Raw genomic sequence first — 25,314 nt, 5'->3', positions numbered from 1 at the left:
ACTTGCAAGTACAAATACTTTAACAACAACCACATAAAACCCAGAACACGACCAGCGAGAACAGGAAACAAAAACAAAATAAAAACGAAGGTAACAAAAGACCCAGAGTCCCATTTGGTCCAAAGTCATTCAAATATTTCCATTTTCAAGTCGTGTCATTTTTAATCATAGACGATACACTCAATATTCTAATTTTGCACATCTCCTAAACAACAACTGCGATATTATCCATTTTTCAATAAATCTCCCACCTCTGAATCAATATTTTCCTGCTATTCTCAAAAGTTGTTTTGTTTAATGTTCTGTTTCATTCATTGGTGTGAGTTTTCCCTCTTGGAGCTGCACATTATTCCCTTTCATTTGCTTCGTGTCGCAGTGAAAGCTGAGCCGGCCGCCTGCACCTGCCCGCCTGCACCTGCCCGCCTGCACCTGTAACCACCTGCACCTGCACCTATTGCAGCTGTGTCCGCCTGCACCCGCCTGTACCTGCTCGCCTGCCCCCCTGCCCCTGCCTGCCTGCACCTGCCCTTGCCCCCCTGCACTTGCACCTGTGTCCGCCTGCACCTGCTCGTCTCACCTGCTCGGGAAAGTGAATGGAGCTCTTCCTGGTTTCAGCTGTGGGCGGAGCCTGTGAGCCACACTTTCCTGTAAATCTTCTTGTCCTGGAGCAAAAGGCGCACACCCTTTTCACACTGAGCTGGAGACTGACTCGAGACACATGACGGACGCCAGTAAAAGGTAAGACAAAGCTGGTGATGGGAAGTGTAAAGTGGAGCATTTTGTGTTGTCTGAAAGCTGATTTGAATATGGATTTTACTGTGTTTTTCATATATTTAAAGGGGCAGTGCAGTATACCTGAGGATGTTGTTTAGACAAGAAGAATGTGAACTATCTAGTCTCAACAAAAGCATACATACTTACTTACTTACTTACTTACTTACTTACTACAGCTTTACTTCAAACATTTGAACGTATTTGAGGTGGTTTGTCTGTGTTTGGAATATGAGCTGCAAGTGGCACACTCCAGCTCTGTAACCACACAAGTACGAGTAGTAATCAGTGTAATTATAGTGTATACATATAGTATTTACGCTGCCACTACAATGGTGTGAAGTAGTATTTGGGAGAGTAGTAGTAAAGCCAGAAGAAGGAGTTGGTCAATGGCATCTCAGTGGGTTTTACCTGGTTAAATAAAGATTAATAAAATAAATAAACTAAAGTACAAGTCGGCCGTCTCTTTGTGCCGAGGTGGTGCTTGTTTTGTGAATTTCTATTGTTCTATTTCTATTTATTATGTATTTCATCAATGTGCTTTTTATGAATGGATGTGTTGTGCTCCTAACGGATAAATTGTATTATTTTGTTATTAGATTAGATTTGACATGTGGTAGATATTAAGGCAGTAATAAGATATAGTAGTTGTGAAAGTAATAGCATGTAGATACAATAACACTACATAATACTATATAGTACGATTTTATACTCTGTTTTGACTAAGAAAAAGGCTTTACTTTACTTTATAGCAGTTTTTATACCACAGTGATTAAAAAGAAAATTATATACACAACATTGTACAATTATAAACACAAAATAACTGTACTTTCTGTATTAGTACCCTGTGGTCTTGTAGTATTTCTGCTTTAGAGCGTTCAGGAAAGGCCCAAATGTGGCTCATCAATGTGATTTTTCAGCATAAATACTTCTACAAATGAGTTTCCAAACCAGATTTAATATAGATTAGTATCTGACTATTGATTTTATGCCAACTCTGACACATTGTCTATTGTGGAACATGCGAGAACTGAACAATAACCTATTAGTTTGCATTTGTCTGCTCATGAGGGGGACTTTTTGTCACCGACGTGCAGCTCTGAGGGCCCCGATGCGTGACACGGCACCAGCGCCGCACATTACACTGCGTTATATTTCCTTTGTGAATAGTAATCATATCGTTTTTTTGCATTTCAAGCGAACATACTCACACTGTATCGTCTTTTTTAACAGCCTCAGACTTTTCTTCATGATTTTTGAATGTTTCTTCATTTGTGTGTGTCATTCTGGTCCTTCGTCCCGTCACAGAATGCTGTACACGGACTTCCTGCAGCTGTGGGCCTCCTCGGTGCAGAAGGTGGACGCTCAGGACTGGCAGGGCTGCGTGTCCACTCTGGAGAAGATCACGGAGCCCACGGCCCGCACGCTCTTCAACATGGCCTCGGCCCATCTGGCTCTGGGACGGCCCGACCTGGCCTTGAACGTACGAGCACCTTCACGCCTTCACACCGGGCGTTTATCACTGTGGTACTTCTGGGTTTTACGTGGCATTAGGCCTGGGAACGATGCAATATGATACACAATACACGATAATATCCCCGTTCTGCGATACATACGACCATCTTGAATACATCGAACATGATATTCTGCGACGTTTACCTATTTTGTTTAAGAGTCAACTACATTTTAACAGTATTTCTGTGTTAAACCACTACGTGCACAAACGTATCATGACATGCACATTCAAATAAGTCCATATGTCAAATTAATTGCGCTTAAAAAAGGTTCCTATCTCTAATCAAGCAACAAAATTGTAGCTCTGTCACGAAATAACTTGGTCAAATTTACCAATATGGTCCAATATACCAAGAAATACTGATGGTGATGTATCGATACAGCATTCATACCAAATTTCACTATTTTCACGTCACCAAATTTAGCATTGCGATATTTTGATATTTTGGCACACGATTAGATGGCATTGCAACGTTTGACTAGTTTGGGTTCATGTGAATTAAATATAAAAAAAAGAAGAGTAAATAGATTAAAGGTACACCATGAAACATTTCTAGTGGTGGATCGGCCGTCTGCTTGTTACTGCTTTGTCTGGAAGGTTCCACATTAAACATATGTATATCTTATCTTATCAACATGGAGCAAAAATAATAATAGTTTAAAAACAAATAAAAAATCAAGTATATATTCTCTGTTAGCACAAATGTACTAAAGTCCAATCATTCCTCTCAATAGCTTCAAAAAGTAGTGCTAAAGGTGATTGTTGTCTTTGTCCCAATCCCTAACAGTTAATGATAAAACATTTGTGAATTGTCATTTGGATATTTCTTCCAATAAACTTAAATAAACCGCTTCCCTCCAAGCAAATGCATTTTTGTTAATAAATCGTTATTGGACCGTGTCACAAACAGATTTTTTCTTTTTTTTAGATTTATACTAAAAAATACCATGTAATCTAAACTGAAATACTGGCTCTTGACTTTTCATCATATTTTAAATCCTACTTTACTATCTTAAAACAACCAAACGTAACATGGCAGTGGATTGTGACACTTTTCTATCATTGTTCAGGCTTTAGACTTGGCTCTTGTGAAGGATGAGCACCTCGCTGTCGGCTTCTTCCAAAGATCGACTGTGATGATGCTGTTGGACAGGTAGGGGGCAGCATTTTACTTTGAATTGGAGATAAAAACCCACACTGGCACTTTCATTTTGTTGTATGGTTGTAATCCACTCTAAACCCACTCATTGTGTTATTTCTTTTTCATTTCAACCCAAAAAAGCAGATGTTTTCCAGTGATTTAAATGTATTTTCAACCCAAAAAAGCAGATGTTTTCCAGTGATTTAAATGTATTTAGTGTCTTTACTGATGACTGTATCTGTCTGATGATGGCCAGGCTGGAGGAGGCTCTGTCCGACTGCATCTGGGCTCAGAAACACATGAGGGAAAACACTGTCATCGACTACAAACAACTGGGACTGAGGTTCAAGCTCTACAGCTGGCAGGTCAGCGCGCTTTACCTGTACTTTTACTTCTACTTGAGGAACATACTTTTACCTGGTGACTCCTTGGACGGTCTAAAAGTGACAAAAGCTCAGATATGATTATGTTTTTCTACTTTTTGTGGTCTATCCTTTTAGAACACCAATTTTTTAACCCATTTTACTCAATTACATTAACTTCTAATAAGAAATTAGTTGTAATGTCCAGACAATCACACTCAGAATGACCTTTATTTGAGTAGTAGTTTCCTTAAATACATTTATTGCTTTTGGGGAGTGTTTAGGCTTGATTTTAGTCCTAATTCGGACTCTGATTGGTCCTGTTCTTGTCCTTGTTTTGTTCTGATCTAGTCCAGGTTAATTATTTAATTATTAACCGTCTTTTCCGGACTATAAGTTGCACCTTTTTTCATAGTTTTGGCCGGTATATTTATACTTATACTACGTAGCGACTTATATGTGATATTATTTGTTATTTTCACACTTGCAACCGCATTTCATACTCCAGTGCAACTTATATGTGTTTTTTTTCCTTCTTTATTATGCATTTTTTGGCTGATGCGACTTATACTCCAGTGCGACTTATAATCCGGAAAATACGTTAACCATAATATTAATTTGGTCAAATTTGATCTATGAATTGTCAAAATAGTGCCAGGAACCACAATATTTCACTGCTTAATCTGTTTTCTCGCTCACAGTAAGAATGTTTTTCACTGTATTTTTGAGCAATAAAAGCACCGCGGCCACATTTTCTGGCCCTGCACATTCCTTCCCCCTTTCTGTGACAAGAACTATTTCCAAAACATTGGGCTTTGACATCAACCGCTCCTCTACAGTGCTCTTGGACGTCTGCAAATTATTTCTACCTCCTTAAAACCCCTGTTTGCTTCTGCCAGGAAATCCACAGCAAAATATTGGTTTAAGAATCAGTCGCCACAAACTTCTTCATCATCTACGATCTTCATTGTAGAAACATTAAAGTCTTGGAGCGTGGGACTTAAATAGTTTGTCACTTCAGGAGGAACAAGGAAGAAGCGTTGGAATAATTGGCTGGATTTGATAAACTGTGACGGGACTCGATGATCCAGATGTGAGGAATGTGAAATGAACATTTTTCTTTATACTCGGGAATTCTGTCACTTTTTTTTTAAAACGACAAAAACACAGAACCTTTCCAAGTTGAGTCCGTGAGTCAGTTACGATGTCAGTCCAGTCCTTAATCATTGCTGCAGTTTGTGTCATCACTTTTTTTTTGTATCCATCTATAGAGTCCACGCCAGGAGTTTAGGAGCCCAAATACAAAGCTCTGAAGCGCAATGGCGGCGTCAAAAACAATCTGCGATGATTTGTTAATTCTTGTCCGATATTTACGCGCAACAGGAGAGTCATGGCATAAAAAAAGATGCGTTTACCGTATTTTCCGGACTATAAGTCACACCTTTTTTCATAGTTTTAGCCGGGGTGCGACTTATACTTATATTTATACTTATATACTTATAGCGACTTACATGTGATATTATTTGTTCTTTTCACACTTGCAACCGCATTTCATTCATTTATTCAGTGCGACTAATATATGTTTTTTTCTTCTCTATTATGCATTTTTTGGCTGGTGCGACTTATACTCCAGTGCGACTTATATATGTTTTTTTCTTCTCTATTATGCATTTTCTGGCTGGTGCGACTTATACTCCAGTGCGACTTATATATGTTTTTTTCTTCTCTATTATGCATTTTTTGGCCGGTGCGACTTATACTCCAGTGCGACTTATATATGTTTTTTTCTTCTCTATTATGCATTTTTTGGCTGGTGCGACTTATACTCCAGTGCGACTTATATATGTTTTTTTCTTCTCTATTATTATGCATTTTTTGGCTGGTGCGACTTATACTCCAGTGCGACTTATATATGTTTTTTTCTTCTCTATTATGCATTTTTTGGCTGGTGCGACTTATACTCCAGTGCGACTTATATATGTTTTTTTCTTCTCAATTATGCATTTTTTGGCTGGTGCGACTTATACTCCAGTGCGACTTATATATGTTTTTTTCTTCTCTATTATGCATTTTTTGGCTGGTGCGACTTATACTCTGGTACGACTTATAGTCCGGAAAATACGGTACATTCCCAGGGAAGCACGAGCATTCCCATGGAGACGTGCAGGTGAAAGTCACAGAGTGTACGTTTTCATGAGGGGAATGTCAGTCAGAGATAGCGGCGTTTCAGACACACCTGCAGTGAACAAAGGCCCATTGATGACACGGCTTGCACAACGTTGCATTCTTCTCGACGCTCTGGAGCTCCACAAAGATGCAACTCAAGCCTGACACGGCGAAAACAGCGCTTCAAAACTATGTGAACATCTCACCGCGCCTTCACTTTGAGCAACGCAAAAAAGAGTCAAGTCTCCCAGTCGATCTCTGCCAGAGCAATAGTGGGAAATCTTGTGCTACTTTTGATATTCAGAAATAGGCTTGCTTGATACAATAAGTACTTTAGATACTTTAGACAACCACGGTTTTAGGCTGTATCACAAATTGGCTAACTCAATATATTGTAGTGACATCATCTGACAAAAAACTTTCAACACAGCACATTTTTTGTACATTAATACATTAATTTATTTTTTTCAATCTAAAATAGCCTCGATTTAGTTTAGTTTTGTCTCTGTTACGTTGATATTTTTCAGTGTTGGACTAAACCTGGACTAAACCTGGATTTAACCTGGATTAGACCTGGACTAAACGTGGACTAGACCTGGACTAGACCTGGACTAAACCTGGACTAAACCTGGACTAGACCTGGGCTAGACCTGGACTAGACCTGGACAAGACCTGGACTAGACCTGGACTAGACCTGGACTAAACCTGGACTAAACTTGGACTAAACCTGGACTAAACCTGGACTAGACCTGGACTAGATCTGGACTAAACCTGGACTAAACCTGGACTAAACCTGGACTAGACCTGGACTAAACCTGGACTAGATCTGGACTAAACCTGGACTAAACCTGGACTAAACCTGGACTAAACCAGAGCCGAACCAGGACTAGAACAGGACCAAACCATGGATGTGTCCACACCTAGTTCGGTTCTGGTTTGAACCCATTTTAGTCCGAATATAGACTTGATTTTGTCCCGTTCTAGTCCTGGTTCATTCCTAGTCTACTTCTGGTTCCTGGTCTACATCCGGACTAAACTAAACTATAAACTAAACTGGGCTCAAACAAGACCTCGGACAGACTCTATTGTCATTTGGATACAATAAACTGCACTGTTTTAATCCCGTTCTCCGCCTCCAGGTTCTGTACAACGCTGCGGCCGTCTACAGTCGCATGGGACACTGGGACCAGGCGCAGGAGGTGCTGGAGACCGTGTCCCGAGAGAGGACGGGCGGGAAAGGGCCAAATATCGAGCAGGCTATGGACAATGTCAAGGTAGCGCTCCAGAACTATCAATAATGGGTTTATTTATCAGTACGTTTCGGATTTGTCCCGACATACCGTATTTTCCGGACTATAAGTTGCACTGGAGTATAAGTCGCACCAGCTAATAAATGCATAATAGAGAAGAAAAACATATATAAGTTGCACTGGAGTATGAAATGCGGTTGCAAGTGTGAAAAAAACAAATAATATTACATATGAGTCGCTCCTGAGTATAAATATATAAGTATAAATGTATATAAGTAGCACCCAGGCCAAAACTGAAAAATTAAAAAAGGTGCGATTTATAGTCTGAAAAATACGGTAATCGCTGGAATGCACTGGATTATTTTTAAATTAAATGTGAATTAAACGTGAATTATTGATCGTTTAGTGAGCCTTTTTAAAATGTTTTATTTAAACCACACAGCTTTTTGAAAATGTGGAATAAATTGTCGGCTTTTGCCGTGTTGTCTTTTGTGAACCTTCCACAGCAATTAACCTGCAAAACAAATCAACAATAAAATAAAATATGAATTAAAGTTTGATTCAACAATTTACTTGACAATTGAAAAGGTTACTTGTGAAAATTCAAAGCTCCATTAGGATACAGCTTCATCATTTGGAGTTAAAATAAATGTATAGAGATAAAACTATAGATTTATTTAAAGTCCATTTCCATAAAGTCATAATGTTTTGGATGTATGTGGCAGAGTGGAGAGGTTCTGGCCCCTCTGCTGATCCCGGAAGGAACTGTGTTTCGGCCCAACAAACGGGAAGTGGACCAGCTCAAAGACAGGGACTTCCTGGGAAAAGCCAAGGTGCAACTGACAGTGAAACGGCAAATCGACCAGAAACTTAAAAACGAGAATACTAAACTTATTCTGCATTTTAAAACATTACATTGCAGGTGATTTCCTCCATGATCCCCAATGACGACTTTGGAGGATTTGAACCTCTGAGACCTCAAGTAAAACAAACAACACTGATATTGATGTCTATGCTGTTTTGGCCAGTATTGTTTTTTTTTTAATTCGTTCTCTTCTTTTTCTTATTTTTTTAGAAACCTGGATTTTATGAACCTAAAGCTGAAAACCCCCAGTGAGTACCTCTTCTGTTTTGTTTTGTTTTGTTTGACTGGCGCATAATTAAATCATCTCATTTGATTTCAGTCCTTCAATGACCTGAACTTGGTGTTAAACCATAGCAAACGTAGCTAATTATTTTTACGTTTTGTTCATAAACGGCAATGTTGATCTAAAACGGCTGGATAATAGAAACGGGTTCACTGACTTCCTGTTCGAAACTGCAGAACTGAGAAGAAAAATACATATATAAGTCGCACTGGAGTATGAAATGCAGTTGCAAGTGTCAAAATAACAAATAATATCACATATAAGTCGCTCCGGAGTATAAGTATAAGTATATAAGTATAAATATAAGAGTCTGAATTAATCACAACTAAGTACAGAGCAGTGGGCGGAGATAGGGGGGAGGTGAAAAACTGATTCATTTATTAATTTCTCTGAGCCTCAAGCAGGATTATTCTAATATGCATCACTGGGAAAAAATGACCCTATGAAATAAGATAATAAGTGCTTGAAAAATTATTTATCTTGTTTTGAGAACATTTTGGAGATTTTAAAATAAGTTCACCATTGGAACAAGCATAAAATACCTTGTTTTATGTAAAAAAAAAGACAAGAAAATTCTGAATTTGGAACATAATTGCTTCTGAACTGAAAAAAGAACACAACTTGCTTATTCTATTGTTCTAGTCTAATATAAGTAAAAAATATACTCAAATCACAATAAAATACCACTTAATTCAAACACTTTTTATGCAATAGTACCTCCCCCCCAGTGATTGAATTAAAATACCGCTGTGAGTAAACTAATGATGAGGGAACACTGATATAAGATGGATAAAAACTCGTTATTTGCATAATTTGTCCCCTTAAAGCGTTCACTCATATTCACATATTTAGAATCCCTTATACATTGGTTAAAAACCTAAAGACCGTTTCCAAAGTAATTAAACCAAACTAACTAAATAGAATATATATAAGTAAAATATCTTTGGAATGGGGAAAAAAACATCCTCAAAATGTTGCACGAAACAGGAAACTCAAACCTAAGCCCTTCAAAACAAAACATTTGCGCATTTTGACCCACTTTGTGTTTTGCTCATTGTTTATAGTCACGTATAACGCTCTTACGGTATATAACGGTATATAACGGTACATTACGGTATATAACGGTATATAACGGTATATAACGATATATTACGGTATATAACGGTATATAACGGTATATAACAGTATATAACGGTATATAACGATATATTACGGTATATAACGGTATATAACGGTATATAACAGTATATAACGGTATATTACGGTATATAACGGTATATAACGGTATATAACGGTCTGTTACTTCCCGCAGAGACTCTCGGTACATGCGTGCGAAGGCCCCGCACTTGTCCCGCGGCGCAGGACAGCTCACAGTTCCAGGGGGCGCTATGGTGTTCCGGTTCGGGGAAGAGGACAGGGACGGAATGGCCTCAGTTATTTATGACGGGCAGGTGAGATGCGTCGTGTTGTTTGTTTGATCCTTTCTCAAACCAAACGTGACAGTTGCGAGCTGCAAAACGCCCCCTTCAGGTCTCGAGCAGAACTACAGCGAGACAAAGGTTTTGAGTGTAGAAGTAAGTAGTCTACAGAGGACCCCAAATACCCAAAGGAGCACCAGCGTTTGAGAAACACTTTGAGACCGATTATACTCCACATTTGTATATATGAAAGGATTTGAAATAGCCAGAGTAGAATAACCAAGAATTATATCATCAAGTAAGAGTAATGTTATGTTAAAATGATGTAGAAGTGCAATGTGGGTTTCAAGAAATGACTTAATTAAGTGTTAAAATGTATAAAAAGGTATAAAAGTATACTAAAATTCAGTATAATTCAGTCATTCACATCTCAAGTCAGTGGTTCCATCCTTATCTAACCCTTTGTAATATTGTAAAATAAATGCGCATTTAAAGTGGTTTTCTTATAATGGCATAAGTGCATAACATCTGATTCATAAATTGAAGTTAATGTAATTAGAAGGACAAAATAATTTAATATTGCCAACATAAAACTACTCCAGTATGTAAATTCCATGGTATTTCTTCTACATACATGTTTTGTGCACTGTATATGCTTCTTAAACTATATAACAGTCTTATTTCACACTAACACAAACGCCACATTCAAACTGCGACTAAACTAGAACTAAACATGGACCATGCCAGTGCTAAACCGGGACTAAAACAGGACCGAACCAGGTCTAAATCTGAATTAAAGTGCTTATGACAGGTTTTTACGATTTCCTAATTTTCACTTTACTTTGTGTATTTATACTTGCTGTACATATCAATTATATTTTTACACCAATCGAGCAGAGTTTTTAAAAATCTGTAGATAAATAACAGGAAATCACACTAGGGACACTTCATTCTAGTCATAATTTATGCATAATTTACAACAAGAAACAACTTTTTTGACTCTCTAAACATTAATTCAACAAAATAAAGGTGCTCTCATTCATTTCAAATTGTCAGAGTTTTTGCCCAGTGGTTGCTGGGTAATCTCCTAGTGTGATGTCATCATTTACAAACAGGAAGTGACATTATAAACCTAAAAAAAAATGCTATTGTCGGATAACATATTTATAATTTTTTAGGACAATACAAAACATATTTATCTTAACTGCATCTTAGCTCAGTGAGTCGTCCGACCTGTAGGGGGCACTTTAAGCTCGGGTCAAATCGGGACCGAACGAGTACAAGCGCCCGTCGTGTCCGATCTGTTCAGCCGGTGGAACTTTGAAATTGCTTTTTTCCTTCCAGAGAGGACTTCTGCCTGTTTCCCTGCTGGAGCCTGTGGATGTCAGGTCAACCAAAGGCAAACGGGACAACGTAATGTATTTCTTTTAGTTCCAATGTGTTGTCTGGGGCAACAGGGAACAGCTTGATATTTAGGTTTCCAATTTTCACCTACCGGTACTCTTCCCCTCCATACTTTCAAATACTCTGCTGGTGTGAGCGCTCCACTGTGACAGGGAGGATGTATTGGGTGTTTGAAGGGCTTTACTTCACTCTTTTATTTCTATTGTTGTGTTTTATTCAGTGGTAAATGTATTTATTTTATTTTTTTTTACAGAGGATTCCAAACGGCATCCCTCTCCCTCCTGAACTCCAGCCCCCCACGCGTCCACAGGTCAAAGCCAGCTCGGTACCGCCCCCTAGAGGTGAAAAAAGTGACACCGTTTTAATCTCTAAACATATTGCTGGTGTTATATTGACACGCATGTTTAAAAGATTACATTATCGGTATTTAATGCGAGTTACTGCAGGTGAAAAAGAAAATATATATATTTAAAAATATTTCAATTTGAGACTTTTTCTGTAGTTTTTCATGTAAATAAGGCATTTTTGTGCACATAATTGAGACATAGAAATGTGAAAAATGGATAAAGCAGGTTTACATTTTTTGCTTAGTTTTTTTTTTTACATTTGTTGCCCAAAAAAATCAAGAGGGGATTTTGGATATTTTATTTTGTAAACTAGATCTTACTGAAAACGTTTGCAAAAATTCAAATTTCACCTCATGGAGTAAAAACTAATAAATGAACCTCATTGAGTACAAGATTGGAAGGTTTGGTATACACTCTTTTTTTTTTGGTGCTCCAAAATGTTGCGGCTTTTATATTTCATTTTCAAACTATTCTGTTTTTAATTCTGTTCTTTGTAATACCAGCCCACCGCTCAGAGCCCACTCCTCCTCCGTCCTACGCCACTGCCACAAGAGCCCCTGAACCCGACCCTGCGCCCATCACTCCAGACAACTCTGACAACCAGGTAAGACAACCATCCCCTTTAATGCTACTATCCCCTTTACTGCTACTATCCCCTTTAATGTTACTGTCCCCTTTAATGTTACCGTCCCTTTTAATGTTACTATCCCCTTTAATGTGACTATCCCCTTTAATGTTACTATCCCCTTTAATAAGATGTTACTATCCCCTTTAATGTTACTGTCCCCTTTAATGTTACTGTCCCCTTTAATGTTACCGTCCCTTTTAATGTTACTATCCCCTTTAATGTGACTATCCCCTTTAATGTTACTATCCCCTTTAATGCTACTATCCCCTTTAATACCTAATGTTACTATATCCTTCAATGTTACTATCGCCTTTCATGCAACTATCTCCTTTAATGCTACGATCCCCTTTGATGTTACTATCCCCTTTAATGCTACTATCTCCTTTAATGCTACTATCCCCTTTAATGTTACTATCCCCTTTCATGCAACTATCTCCTTTAATGCTACTATCCCCTTTAATGCTACTATCTCCTTTAATGCTACTATCCCCTTTAATGTCACTATCCCCTTTCATGCAACTATCTCCTTTAATGCTACTATCTCCTTAATGCAATGTTATAATGTCTCTCTGTCAAACATACCTGGAGTAGTTCTTGGTTTTAATTCAAAGCCCATAGTGCCTTTACTCAGTGTTGTACAAAAGTAAAAGTACTGCACTTTTTACGTAGTTGTACTTTACTTACGTACATGGGTAGTTCACAAAATTAGCGTGCTGGTATCTGTACTTTCTACTTAAAAAGTAAAAGTATTTTTTAACCTAGTGAAATGGCTGCAGGGTTTGTTTTTTTGGCACGTTCATTGTGGTATATTGTGATATACATTGTGATATACATTGTGATATACATTGTGATTTACATTGTTATATATGTTGTGATATACATTGTGATATACGTTGTGATATACATTGTGATATACGTTGTGATATACATTGTGATATACATTGTGATTTACATTGTTATATATGTTGTGATATACATTGTGATATACGTTGTGATATACATTGTGATATACGTTGTGATATACATTGTGATATACGTTGTGATATACATTGTGATATACATTGTGATTTACATTGTTATATATGTTGTGATATACATTGTGATATACGTTGTGATATACATTGTGATATACATTGTGATTTACATTGTTATATATGTTGTGATATACATTGTGATATACGTTGTGATATACGTTGTGATATACATTGTGATATACATTGTGATATACATTGTGATTATTGGTTACATTTCTACAGTTCCAAGTCCCGGATTTGAGCGAGCAAAATTAGGCTGCATAAATGACCAGGAAAACTGCTGTGAATGATAAAACTTCTTAATCAATTCATTTATAGTAGAAAAAGTGCTTTGATACTTTGATTTTTTAAATGTGATACTTCAACTTTGTTTTTGTTGTTGTTGTTTTTTTGCTCCTGTATGTACTTTTAAGAAACAAAACCCCCCCAAAAAGAATACCACCACTGCCTCCACTGGACACATTTTAGTTCCGAAATTGTCGCCAAATGGATGGGCTAATCTGCTAGGCTAATCTAGACTACTAAATTATGCATGTTTATTATTTTCAAATCACTTCATAACTGCTGTGTTGGGAAAGTTTCATGATATTGTATAACACCATGTGAACGTGCGCATTATTCACAGGGAAATACTGGTTTGCTGGAGACACTGCGGTTGCCAGGTGCCCCGTCATTATCATGCATTTTGGGACCGTCCTGTCGTTCATAAGTATTAGACTGAGATTAGCATAGCGCCGCAGACTGTTTTCCACAATAGTATTCCACATCGGAACGTCAGAACTGTGTATTTGGGCTTCAGAACTCCTGCAATGATGAACACAATAAAAGGATACGATAAACCATGCAATCGAATATTAGATTTTTGCCATTTCCCAAACGTAAATACACGAGTAAGCTAGCTACAGCGGCTAACTGTTAGCTTAAACTAGCCATCTAAAACTGGGGCGTTCAGAGCTTTTTCATTGGGCAAAGTCTTGTGAGATACATCCATAAACATCAATAAAAGTGAATAATATTTAACGCACACTTACAAATAATGTTTTTTAAAATAAGATGTAGACATTAGAGCTAATGGAACGAAAAGGGCACTGACAGGAAGGCCATTGCCAAAAACGAATGACACAAACTGCATCGACAACGACTAAAACAAATATACCAGACTTAAAATAGCATTAAAATAGCATTCTGATGTATAGAATTTGGACTACGTGTTTAGGACTATTAAGTGAAATATTTGATCCCTTTTTCTCCATGTCTTCTTTCTATTCTATTCATCGTAAGCCAAAAAACTGAAGAAAAAGCAGAAAGCAGAGGGCGCCGACACTAATCCAACCATTTTAAGTTCACCAAAACCCTTGTGCAAGTTCAAAACACTTTTCCCGACGCAAATATATTACTTCAAGCCATAAAACGTCAAATGTATAATCCAAAGTATCCATATTCACATATTAAAAGCAGAATAAACGCGTCACCGCTTCCCTTTTTGCCCGCTCTATTTATAGCCGGGTTGATGACGTCGCGGGTTGAATAAATGCTGTTTGGAGCCTGGCGGGTGGTACGTCCTGAATACTTAGGCACAAAAGGACGGGACATTTTTGTGACATCGACAGCCACAGTTTACGAGTCACGTCCGAGCACAAGTAAAGACGGGGCCGGAAAGTACGACGGAAGCTGAAGGTGCACTGCGTTCCTGTTCCAATCTAATATACTTCAAAGTCCATATGACACATCAGGCTACACTTTTCAGTAAAAGAAAGAGAAGATGATTATATTTTAGATTAGATATTTTAGACCTAACATTTTGCCCGTTTTTTTTTTCTTTTCTCCAATTTGGTAATTTTGTTTAATGTCACTTCCTGGTTTGACGCGGCCAGCAAATATGACATAGGTACTGTTACTGTTACTTAGCAACCAGACTGTAAACAAGGGGCAAAATCCATTTAAATCATACAATAGTTATGATTTGACGGATAATTACACCTGACAACTTGTTTATTTTTGTTAAATGACTGTTAAAGGGGGAAGTTGCGTGAACATTTTCTCAGCATTTTTGATGGAATGGCGCTTTTTGATGACACGCCAAGAGGTGGAGTTATTCTGTTCTTCTTCTTTTTCATCATCACTTCTTTCATCTTTCAGTAGCTCTTAATTTATAAGAAATGTACCCTGACAGTTGTTTTTGTTCACCTGCTGAAAAAAAGGAAAAAGAAGAAGAATAAACTTCCTGTTATTTTCAACTTTTATTTGTCAAATTTGCTTGAAAAACTACAACTTGAAAAACTATGATAATTATCGGAACAATCTCACCAAACAAAATCATAATTAGAAAAACATGTGAACCTGTCAGTTTCAGTTTTCACTCTTACTTATTTGGACTACTACTTTGAATAATATTCTTTTGAAGTACCGTATTTTCCGGAGTATAAGTCGCACCAGCCAAAAAATGCATTATAGAGAAGAAAAAAAAACATATATAAGTGGAACTGGAGTATGAAATGCGGTTGCAAGTGTGAAAATAACAAATAATATCACATATAAGTCGCTCCAGAGTATAAGTATAAGTATATAAGTATAAGTATAAGTCGCACCCCGGCCAAAACTATGAAAAAAGGTGCGACTTATAGTCCGGAAAATACGGTCATGTTACTCTCTTACTTGAGTACACATTTTCACTACTGCACACTTCTTCCATGTAGCTCCTCCACCAGAGTTACCTTTAAGTACTTACTCATAATATCGTATGAGTACAATAATAACATTCCCCGAGGTACTGTGATGACTCTATTGTATATTGTATCAGCTAAAAGGGTGTTTTTAGCAGAGCCTTTGATTTGTACGTTTCTATTCTGTGTTCAAATAACTGTCCAAATTGACAATGACAAAGTTTTTGTTTTACACTGTGTACAAAGTTTTAATCTAAATTGTGTTTTTTGTTCAGAAGCTTTAGACAAAAGGAAATACAGCTTTTTACTGGAATCCTCTTGTGTTTCTTGTAAAGCAAACCTGAAACATTAATCAAATGGCAACATCAGTTTTTCTGCCAAAAGGGAAACGCTGAATCTAAAGTTGAAATATGATTGATTTAATATTCTGTTCTCTTTTTTTGCAGCCTATAAGCAGATATTGTTGTCGAAAAGCTATGTGCAGTTAATTAATCCCACACATAAACAGTCTCTATTCACCACCCAATCACTCAACAACAAAAGCCTCATCATAAACAAACACATCCAGGGCAATAATGTTCTTTTTCTGACTGAAACATGGCGCAAACCCTTGGACTGCTTCTCTCTCAATCAGGCCACGCCCCACGGATTTGCCTACACTGAAAACCTCATGCTGATGGAAGGGGCGGCGGTGCAGCTGTCGTTTACTAAAAAGGGACACGTGAATAACTCCCATTCCCCTCTCAAACAGTAACTCGTTTTAATACATTACCTTCAAACTGTCTGATCCATGAAATAAACATTCCCTCCGTAGCCCACGAAACAAAACAATGAACGAAACGAAAATGAAGTGTCACTATTGTTATTATTATATAGTATAAGAGGTTTTTCTAAGAGTTTTATAAGAGCTTTTCTATAAGAGTGTTTTTTATTATTTACTTCTGTACCTACTTTGTATTGCAACATTGTAATTTCTCCATTGTGAGACAAATAAAGGCTTATCTTATCTTAAAACGCAACATAACTTTATGCAACAACACACTCTCCTCGTGTCTTGGTGAACTTGCCCCATTGAAACTACAACAGTCTCTTTCACACACACACACACACACACACACACACACACACACATACACACACACACACACACACACACACACACTGCCCCCTGGTGGACTCCTGAGGCTTCACAAAATGAAATCCCATAAGCAACAGCTTGAAAGATTGTCTAAGTTACACAGAGCACATCCAGTTGTACAAAGATGCTCTCCACGCAGCCCGGTCAAACTACTATTCCAGTCTCATCCACTCCCAAAACTCCAAAATCCCTTTTCTCCACATTTAGCAAACCCCTAAAGCCCATCGACAACACCTCATCATCCTTCCCTGCCATCGAGCCCAAGAGTTTTCTGTCTTTCTTTCAAGTCCAAAATTGACTTATTCAAAGCTCCCTCAGTCGCGCCTGAGCCCACGCAGCCCCCCGCTCCTGACCCGCCTCCCCCAAGCACCAACTCAACAGGGCTCAATTTCTCTCCCGTGACTCCTCCACAGCTCGCCAAGCTTCTAAAACCTCCAACGTGCTCCCTGGATCCCGTTTCCTGGATCCCCGTTTCCTCCCATCTCATCAAAGCATTTCTTCCAGTCATTTCTCCCTCAATCGCTCAAATTGGCAGCAATCACCCCAATGCTTAAAAAACCTTAACTGCAAATTTCCTGCCCCTATCCAACCTTCACTTCCTGTCCAAAATCCTTAAGCGTGTCGTCGTCTACAAACCCGTCTAACAGCCAGTTTGAACCGTTCCAGTCAAAAAACTCAGTACGGAGACAGCCCTACTCAAGGCAACCAACGATCTCCTCCTCTGCTCCGACTCCGGCCACCTCTCTATTCTTGTATAGTCCTGGACCTCACAGCAGAAATCGACAAATCCTCCTCTCCCGCTTCAAAACCTCCCTAAATATCACCTAAATATCTCCATCCTGGTTTTGGTCCTACCTCGCTGACCAACAGCAATTGATCAGCGTCGGCAACTGCTCCTCCTCCACTCTGCTACTGTCACAAGGCGTCCTCAAGGTCCGGTGCTTGGTCCTCTCCTATTTGTTATGTACGTTCTCCCAGTTGGTCTCCGTGATCTGTTGCCATGGCCTTTCCTCGCTCAGTGCCTCACCGACATCAACACCTGGACAAATTCTGAAAAAACAGACACAATCCAAAAACCCTCAGAAAATCCACCACCAGCTTCTGTCTCAATTTCTATAACTCCTCACTCCTTCCATCTTCACTCATCCGTAACCTTGGCGTCCTCCTTGCCTTGATCTCTCATTTGAATCACACGTCAAACACAACTCATTCACTCTTCTCCTCCCCCGATGCCAACTTCTGTCCCTCCCCCTGGTGTTGTTCTTTCTCTCTCACAATAATCATCACACTTGAATTCGACACCGTGACAACCCCAGTGGTGAAGATGACGAGCGGGAACGCCTGAGGAGGCTCATAGTTCATCTGCTGCGGCCGAGATTGGAACAGTGAAGCTTGTGGCACATAGTTGAAACGGCAGAATTCTAAGAGTGCGGAGAGTGTGAAAACCAGAAAGTATAGAAACGAGAAACACTGTCGACAATATTCTTTTCTCAGATAGAATGTCCTCATATTGGTCCATTGCATTTGCTTGATATGCGACCCTGGTTTTTGTCCCCAGGCTCCAGAGGCAGGTTCAGTGCAGGTGAAAGTCCACTTCACGCAGACCCTGTCCCTGTCTGTGCCTCTGGACTCGTCCTACCAGGCGCTGAGAGAGAGCATCGCACAGACACTGGGCCAGCTGCCATCAGGAATACGCCTCAGGTAACGCCACACAACAGGAGCAACCGCCAAAGCAACAACAAACTGTATTCTGACTATTTATTGTGAGCACCATTTAAAAGTAAAGGATCTATTTGTTCAATTCATTCTATTTTTCCTAGAGCCGTTGTTTTGTATGTCGGAAGGTCAACAGCAGGTTAGATAATCAAATCATGAAACAGTGGTCATACCAAAGTGGGACATGGCCTGGTTAGTATTTGGATGGGAGACTGCAGGAACACCAGGCGCCACAGTGGGGCGCTAGAGGATTGTTGTCTCCTTAGTAGGCAAAACACTTCACCTACAGTGCCTAGTAAAGTGCTAAGAGATGAAGAAATGCACTGTAAAACATATGGCATACATACAAAATGTACTTTCTTTCATGCCTGGACTTGTCCTTAGCTTCATTAAAACGTCTTTCATTAATCCTGTCTTGTTGTGAGCCTCAGAAATCACTTTGTTACAATTTCCCCAGGTTCATGACATCAAAAATATAAAGCTGGTGCTGTTTTTTTAAACTCCATAAATCATCACCAGACTCATGACAGCATTTTCGACATCAAATCACGTCCATTACAACTGCGTGCTGGGGCACGATGCTTAAATAGCTAGGTTTTCATGGTTAATTCCCAATGCTGCCAGTAGATGGTGCTCTAACACCAAATCCAGATGAGGTATGAGGAAGTACAGACAAGTAATCTGTGCTTTCTATACTTACACATTATTTTAAGTTCATGCCAAAGCAAAGGGACAAAGCGTGTTTACAGGTGAATAAATGCGGGCCACACTACTGCCACCTTGTGCTTACCTTATGCAATTACATGTGAAGAAGTAATCTATGCTGCAATGACATCAGTGCACATGTGAAACAAGCTCTTGTTGATTGTTTAAAGAGGTTAGAATAGAAACAATGAATTCAAACGTGTTAAAATAGTTAAACTTCTTTTTGTTTGTTTTTAGGGTTTTTTATATCAATGGTTAGGGTTAGTTACGTTTCCACCTGTCACTCTCAGGACAATGAATAAAGGTGTGTCATGGTCAGGAATACCTAGCCTTTTGTGTATTAACTCGTGTATTAATCTATGATCTGTTAGAGACGTAATATTTATTTTTCTAAAGGACAACTTTATTACTTCATTGTCAGATTTTAACTATTTGGAAATGTATTAACAACCAATTAAATAATATATAGTTTTCAAACTTAAACAAATCTAAACTAGTTGAAACTTCTGAAATCATGACTGGTGTTCTGAAGTCATTTTAAACTTTCCATTTCGCGGTGTCCGTTTGCACAGCCCCTTCACTTTTGTCTGCTACGGTCACGTCGCTGATTCTAAAAATACCCCTCTCTTTGTTCAAAACTAGCCCCTCTGGCCCCTTCCATCTGTGCCGTGCATGTAAAAAATGCCATTAAACGAGGGGCAGTGAATCACCCGCCGTAGGGACAGAGGGGGTCAGTGAAAGCACCAAGAGTCTGGTAGACTAGAGCCACAGGACCAAACACATCATAAACTCTATTACAGGCCACACTGGGGTCGGAGGAAATGGAAATACCAGCGTTATGGGCAAGGCCATTCTGACCGAGGGAAAGGACCAAAGCCAATACAGCGAATACACAATATTTATTTATCCTGTACATACATGTGAAAACTGCTGCTTTCATTGAGTCCTGGGCACTAATTGGATATACTGTATTTTCCTAGCATAAAGAACATGCTAACAAGTTTACCAAAGCATCAGTTTTACCCCAAATCACTAAATCCATAGAATTCTTCTTCCTCTGTGTCACTTCTAAACAACTCCCCAAACTCCAGAGGTAGAGGAAGTGCAGATTCTTCTTCTGCGTTGCTTAGAGCCTAAATAAATAACTAATAATATCACATATAAGTCGCTCTGAAGTATAAGTCGCACCCTGGCCAAAACTATGAAAAAAGGTGCGACTTATAGTCCAGAAAATACAGTAATTTGATTGTACTTTTTCGTCATTTTTCGTATGTGTTTATGTTTATTTTATTTAATATGGGACAATGCACATCAATCAACTTTTAATTGTTATCACTTTTGATCACAGACCGATTAATGTGCAACGTTCCTTTTCAAATAAATAAAATAAATACAAATAGTACTGCTGCCAAATGTGTACTGAAAGCTTGGATACCCAATATTTTGTGTTTCCCCGCCAAAGAGTAAATTGTAAAAGGAATGAAATGTGAATGAAAGTGAATATTAACGATGTGCCAATGTGTTCATGAGCGCTAAGAACCACTCACACACACTTAAAAACCTGCTTTTGCTGTGTTGAATCAGATACTCCAGCTTCAAGCAAAAGTACAATAAAGTAAACAGACAAAATGGCACGCAAAGTGAAATTGTTTGCCATTTTTCCACCAGCGCTCTTGAATCTCTGCTCTCGTTCAGGCATAAACCACAAGGCTCCCGCGCGCTGCTGCCCCTGAACCAGGATCAGGACTCGGGGTCTCCTCTGCTGGATCTGGCCGGGTCCGGGAGGGTCCGACTGTGGTGCCAGGTCTGCAAATACGCCAATTACATTCTGAGAAGGGCGTGGGACAGGTTCTCGTGTGTTTTCTGATCACAGTGTGACTCGGTTTGGTGGGACGGTTCCTGGGGTTTGGTTCTACAGCAGTCAAGTGGCGAGTTTGTGACGAAAATGTGAAAAATTCAGTTCTACAACGGACTCAGTTCCTGCCAAATTCACAAAACTCCAAAGAATATCTGCATTAACTGCGCAAATATCAGAATCTGTACTGTCAGATGTTCTAACAAATTACATAGAACAAAAGAAAACACAAATTTAGCTTTGTTGTAGCGAGTTATGTAGAAAATGCTAATACATGTTTAGCATTGGTGATTAGCATTCAAACATAATGGACTTGGAAGAAATGTTTTACAACTCAAACATGTGTGTAAGTGTCTGAATCTTTCCCTGTGCGTGGTTCAAGAGCCGCACTAAATATTACTCAAGTTTTGGTGCAATTTTGTGCTTTTGGTGCGTATTTTGAAGACGTTTTTGCAGTTAAAAGTCTGTTGAAAGTCATGCGAGAGCCGTTCAAATGCTCCGATATCTGCGCCGACTGCTCTGTGAGACGTTATTGGCAAAAAGTGACACCTTTCAGGCAACGTTTGTGAACCAATTTTGCATTTATAAGAAGGCAAAGTACAGAAAATAAACCCTCATCGCTTCCAGTGGAAACAAATTGTCTCGGACTTGCAAAAATTCAGGGACAATTTACACAACAATCCATTATTCTGGCATTCTAAACAACCATTTAACAAAATAAACTAAATATATTGTTATTTGTCATTTATAAACTAGTGTGTCATTTGTGTGAATGTTGGCCGTGTTTACAATGCGGTTGCCGTGGTAGTTATGGAATTGCCTCCAAACAGGAAGTACACTTTACCAACATTTTTAAACTGTGGATTTTACTCCTTTACAGTAATTTTTTGGGATTTACTTCCTGCTCACGCCCACATCAAAACAATGTGAGAACCAAAATGTGCTCCATACTATTGTATTTTTAGAGAGAAGATCCACTGCATAATCGCACCGTCCTGTACCAGATGGTGGCGCTGTACGACTACGCGGCAACGGGCCCGGAAGACCTGGAGTTCAGTGAAGGGGACACCATCGATATCCTCGGGGAAGGTGAGGTGTCAGGAGATATTGGATCAGCGTCCAGATAACGATCAGTTACGGTTATTTTTACAGGGAGTTTGGAAATTCACAAAGTTATACAAACACTGTTAAAAGTGTTTCATTTTTATAGGACATGTTTGGACATTTATGAGCCTTGTAAGTTTACCCACAGCTCGCCGCCGTTTGTTTATCACTTCCCTATCACTGTCTTAGGACATTAAATTAAAGGGCACAAAGTATTTTTTACTAGTAACAATTTTGACGTCATATTTGAAAAATCTTATCGAAAAAAGACAAAAAAAGCTGTCCGGTCGAACAATTGTGCAAAACACTTGGCAAGTGCAGGCTGGAGTTGCGTTTAGTTCTGTTTGCGTAAAAGAATAATCCTATTTAGTGATAATCTATAAGAGCTCCTCCATGTTTTTAAAGTCCATTCTCCTTCCACCCGACTCGTTATGATCATTTCAGTGGAAACATTGACTTCTCTAGGCAAATAATCCACTTAAACACTAACAACTATTGAATTTTTTGCCACAATAGCTATTTAGCCAAAATGCTGACCCCACGTGAATTAAAGGTCAATTTTATTCATGTAATAAAGTAAATATTTTTGCCTCGGTACATATACATTGTAAAAACAGCTCTTAGGGTGAAAATGAGTCCATTGTGTGCTGTCTGCATCTAATCATAGAGCGTTTTATTCTCCACAAAGCAGGAAGAGCGTTGTTAGCATGCTAGTTGTTGTTAGCTTCACCATGACGACAAAAGTCACTGTGGCCTTGGAAGGTTGTAAAAAGCGCTTATAAACTCACCACGTTGAATAATTACGAGGGTCGAGCAGCCAAAAACATTACTTCAAAATAATGCTACTCAAGTAAAAGTACAAATTAGTGGTCCTAGAGTTGACAAGTTAGTGTAAAAAAGTATTTAGGAAAAGTACTTTTCAAGTAAAAGTGATTGTAGGAGTGAGAGTCTGGACACTGATTTATAATTTGAAGTTGATGTAATTTTCAGGACGAAACGATAAATAATGCTCTAAAGCAATTTTCAAAGGCTAAAGTTCATGTATGAACAAAATTGCAAAAAATACAAATGTTCAAATCCTTTAATAATGTTAAGCTAAAGGTTTTGTCACTTAAACTTAAGTTACCTAAGTAAATGTAAGTGAGTAAACTGAGTATGCATCGTTTATAATTAGATAAGTGAGCAACACATAACGACCGCTGCAAAAAGTGTTCTGTTTTTCACACTATTAAGACCGTAAAAATCATTTAAATCACCTTTCATTTGTTGCTCATGCACATTTAAGTTAAACAACGTGGAACACCAAAGGAAATGTATACAAAAGTAATTTAAGAAGGTTGTAGTTTGAAGTATTGTTGGACCTTTAATGCTGGCCTTTCACTGAATGTGCTGTGGCTGTGTTTGCAGTGAATGAGGAGTGGCTGGAAGGGCACTGCGCGGGCAACATTGGCATATTCCCGGGATGTTTCGCCTACAGAGAGAGCGGAGAGGTGGCCCAGACCTCGCAGATGTAGGACCAAACCGCAGACACCGTTACGTCACTGGATCTGCTCGTCTTTGCGTCCGCTCCGTCGTCTGGTACTCAAGAGGATGTTTACATTGAACCTGAAGCTTTTTTCCCCTCCAAATAATATCATAGTCACGTTGTTTGTGTGATCCCGATTCTCAACTGATCCTTCCTGATCCCTTTGTGTTATGTTACAACTGTCCAGTGCTGTTTTCTGGCTGATTGTGCAAGAAATCGAAGTTAAAAGCTAAGTTTCCTCATTTTTCCATCATTTTTGTACAGTTTTATTTATTTTTACAGGTGATTTGGGTCAGATTATGGCGAGGGATGTCACGATATCATAGTTTAGTGTTTCAATTATTGTGAGAAAAAACGTCACGATTTAATTTTGTCAAGACTGTGACTAAAAAACAGTGAAATCTTTCATTTTCTTTCGTTCCCGAAGGATTGACATGTGACTGTTCCTCAAGTTTGTGACCGACTTGATGAAACGTGCATGAAAAAGAATGTAAACGTGACATAAAACGCCAGATAAAAAAGTGATTCACATTTTAGGTCGTTTTTTTGGAACTAAAAAGACTTAATCACGATCATCGATTAACCTAATAATCGTGACATCCCTAATCCCGGCATAAATATTGATAAGGAAACTCTTAATTTCGGCAAACCATGGGCCCCCATGAAGTATCTTGCAGTGACGCTGGAAACTGGACCTGCTTCTGTTTAGTCTGAATGTGCCTGAGTGAGTTCTAATTCATGTAATCAATGACAAATAATAATAAAACTAAGTGTGTTTTCAAATCTATCACAAATGACTAGATATTTACATTTTGCAGAATAGAACTTTTTGTAAAACACCATTAACAATCATTTACAATTTTTACAATCTACAAGCAACACTCTGTTGAAAGTATTTAAATTGAGCAGAAGATAAGGGAAGGCATTAATCAACATCTGCACGAGCTCATTGATAGGAGCAGAGTATTGATGAGTTGTGTTGCAGCTTTAATGCTCGAGGGCAGACGATGAGGGGAAAACCAAACAGGGAAGAGGCAAAGTCGATACTGAGGGGAAAGAAAGACCAGAGCAATTGCTACACTCATTCATTCATTCATTTCATTTATTTATACAGGAAAAGTTCTCTTTTTCATGGTACCCTGTCTAAACACAACACAAAATAAACAACACAAACACAGGAGACTAAAACACAAACAAAACATGAAATAAAAGGAACCAATACATCAAAACACATTTATTCATACAATAATTATACAAAACTAGTGCATCGGCTCTGCGGGTCGTCCTTGACCAGTTCTTTAAAATCATTAAAAGGCATAAAATGATTTGATTTAAAATTCGACTTTAGATTATCTACACGTACATATATATGTATTTATGCAGACTCTATTTTTTGACTCATTAAGCAACAAAAACACACGTT

The 25,314-nt window shown here is 38.6% G+C and overlaps 1 protein-coding gene across 1 annotated transcript; it reads left to right on the top strand.

The window, feature by feature from the left end:
- The first annotated feature begins 602 nt into the window (after nucleotides 1-602).
- On the top strand, nucleotides 603-24,639 carry noxa1 (NADPH oxidase activator 1). Its single transcript, XM_072432933.1, has 16 exons — nucleotides 603-738; nucleotides 2,080-2,254; nucleotides 3,358-3,440; nucleotides 3,685-3,793; nucleotides 7,096-7,230; nucleotides 7,932-8,039; nucleotides 8,129-8,188; nucleotides 8,282-8,319; nucleotides 9,667-9,805; nucleotides 11,117-11,185; nucleotides 11,430-11,517; nucleotides 12,027-12,127; nucleotides 18,545-18,687; nucleotides 21,103-21,211; nucleotides 22,228-22,351; nucleotides 23,774-24,639. Exons 1-16 carry the CDS (start codon nucleotides 719-721, stop codon nucleotides 23,878-23,880), a joined length of 1,608 nt encoding a protein of 535 aa, XP_072289034.1. The 5' UTR covers nucleotides 603-718; the 3' UTR covers nucleotides 23,881-24,639.
- Nucleotides 24,640-25,314: the final 675 nt, after the last annotated feature.

This window comes from Eucyclogobius newberryi, unplaced genomic scaffold, assembly GCF_026437365.1.
Source record: "Eucyclogobius newberryi isolate DKJ021-1_F unplaced genomic scaffold, fEucNew1.0.hap1 SCAF_6, whole genome shotgun sequence".
Taxonomy (NCBI): domain Eukaryota; kingdom Metazoa; phylum Chordata; class Actinopteri; order Gobiiformes; family Gobiidae; genus Eucyclogobius; species Eucyclogobius newberryi.
Note: the sequence above shows the minus strand (reverse complement) of the source record. Positions and strands in the feature narration are given on the sequence as shown.

Excerpts from the sequence above, each read along its gene's own strand:
- noxa1 (XM_072432933.1), top strand. The coding sequence starts at position 719 with ATGACGGACGCCAGTAAAAG. Across the intron at positions 3,441-3,684 it reads GTGATGATGCTGTTGGACAG|GCTGGAGGAGGCTCTGTCCG; the intron begins GTAGGGGGCAGC and ends GATGATGGCCAG. Across the intron at positions 22,352-23,773 it reads CATCGATATCCTCGGGGAAG|TGAATGAGGAGTGGCTGGAA; the intron begins GTGAGGTGTCAG and ends CTGTGTTTGCAG.